General features: G+C 63.6%; 1 protein-coding gene across 1 annotated transcript; it reads right to left on the reverse strand.

Moving 5' to 3' along the window:
* Positions 1-610: 610 nt before the first annotated feature.
* Positions 611-1171, reverse strand: EMIHUDRAFT_374493 (hypothetical protein). The gene is made up of 2 exons (XM_005759249.1): positions 664-1171; positions 611-633 (listed from the first exon to the last, which is right to left on the reverse strand). The coding sequence occupies exon 1, from the start codon at positions 1104-1106 to the stop codon at positions 777-779; it is 330 nt and encodes a 109-aa protein (XP_005759306.1). The 5' UTR covers positions 1107-1171; the 3' UTR covers positions 611-633; positions 664-776.
* Positions 1172-1294: the final 123 nt, after the last annotated feature.

Raw genomic sequence — 1294 nt, forward strand, 5'->3', positions numbered from 1 at the left:
AGCGCTCGACTGCTGTCGGTCGGCTCGACGTCTCCTTCGACGACGGCCTCGGCAGGCACTCGTCGTGCTCGTCCTCGAACGGGTCCTCGGACGAGGAGCCGCCGCCTAGGCGGCACGCCCCGACGGCGAGCACTCGCCCTTCACTGCGCCGACGCTGTGAACAGGAAGCTGTGCTCGGCGTCATCACCGAGGGCGCCGAGCAGCAGCAGCAGCAGCATGCCCTCCTCCGGCCACGCTCCCTGCCCGCGGGCTTGGGCCGGCTGTCGAGCTGACCCGCGCTCACTCCAAAACTCTTCACTGTTGTCTGTTCCTGTGTTTCATGGTGAGATAACGCGCTCAACGCGCGATATGTGTCGGCAACCGGGTCTTTCTTTTTTTGATTTTGTCAATTCAACTCATCAGTGAACATCATACATCAGCACTGGATCGAGAGAACATTTATGTGCTGACAGATTACACTGAGAACAACACCGCTCACCGGAAGAGCGATTCTAAGATCAGGCCTGCCACTGGGCGAAAATCGGCCGTCCCTCAGTGCTTCCAGCCTGCCAGCTTGAGTTTCCTAATTGGCAGAATTTTGCAGTAGAAAAAAGAATAGCGCCCTGGCGGGCCGCCGGAGCCGGCATTTCGAAGCACCGAGCGGGCAGCTCGAAGCACGCGGGCGCAGGCTTCCACCGCTGCCCGGGCGCCCCGAGCGGCGGCGGAGGGCCGCCCAGGCCACCACCAGTGCCCCTCCCACCGGCGGCGCGGCGGCAGCGGCGCCGACCGCCCCTCCATCAGCGGCGGCGCGACGGCTGTCGTCGGGGCGCCGGCAGGTGCCGCGCGCAGATCGTGCCACCGGACCAGCCGACGCGTGCCCGGCGGAGCCTTCGTCGTCCACGGCGGGCCGAGCACCCCCGCGTCGCTTCTCGGCGCATTGGAGAGCAGAGGAAGCTGCTGGCGTCGCCGCTGGGATCGGCGGCGGCGCCAGCAGCGTTCTCGGATCTGAAGCCGACTTTGAGCGCCGATCGATCGATCTGAGGGCTTGCCGATGGGTGGCGCTGGGACATCGCCGCCGCCGCGGAGGCCGGCGGCGACCAGAGGAGCGGTTGGGGCGCGTGGCGCATATGTTACCTGCCAAGTGAGCATTCAAGTGTGCTTCGAGATTTATTCGAGATTTGAAACTTAGATTTTCGTTTTCAGTGGGGAGGCACTGGGCTGGGGAGGTGGCAGACCTGATCTTAGAATCGCTCGGACCAGAAGAAAGAGAGAGAAGAGAAAATGCTCCAAGTGCTCCCGCAAAATCAAAAGAAAC

The sequence above is a fragment of the Emiliania huxleyi genome (assembly GCF_000372725.1).
Source record: "Emiliania huxleyi CCMP1516 unplaced genomic scaffold EMIHUscaffold_8019, whole genome shotgun sequence".
NCBI lineage: Eukaryota > Haptophyta > Isochrysidales > Noelaerhabdaceae > Emiliania > Emiliania huxleyi.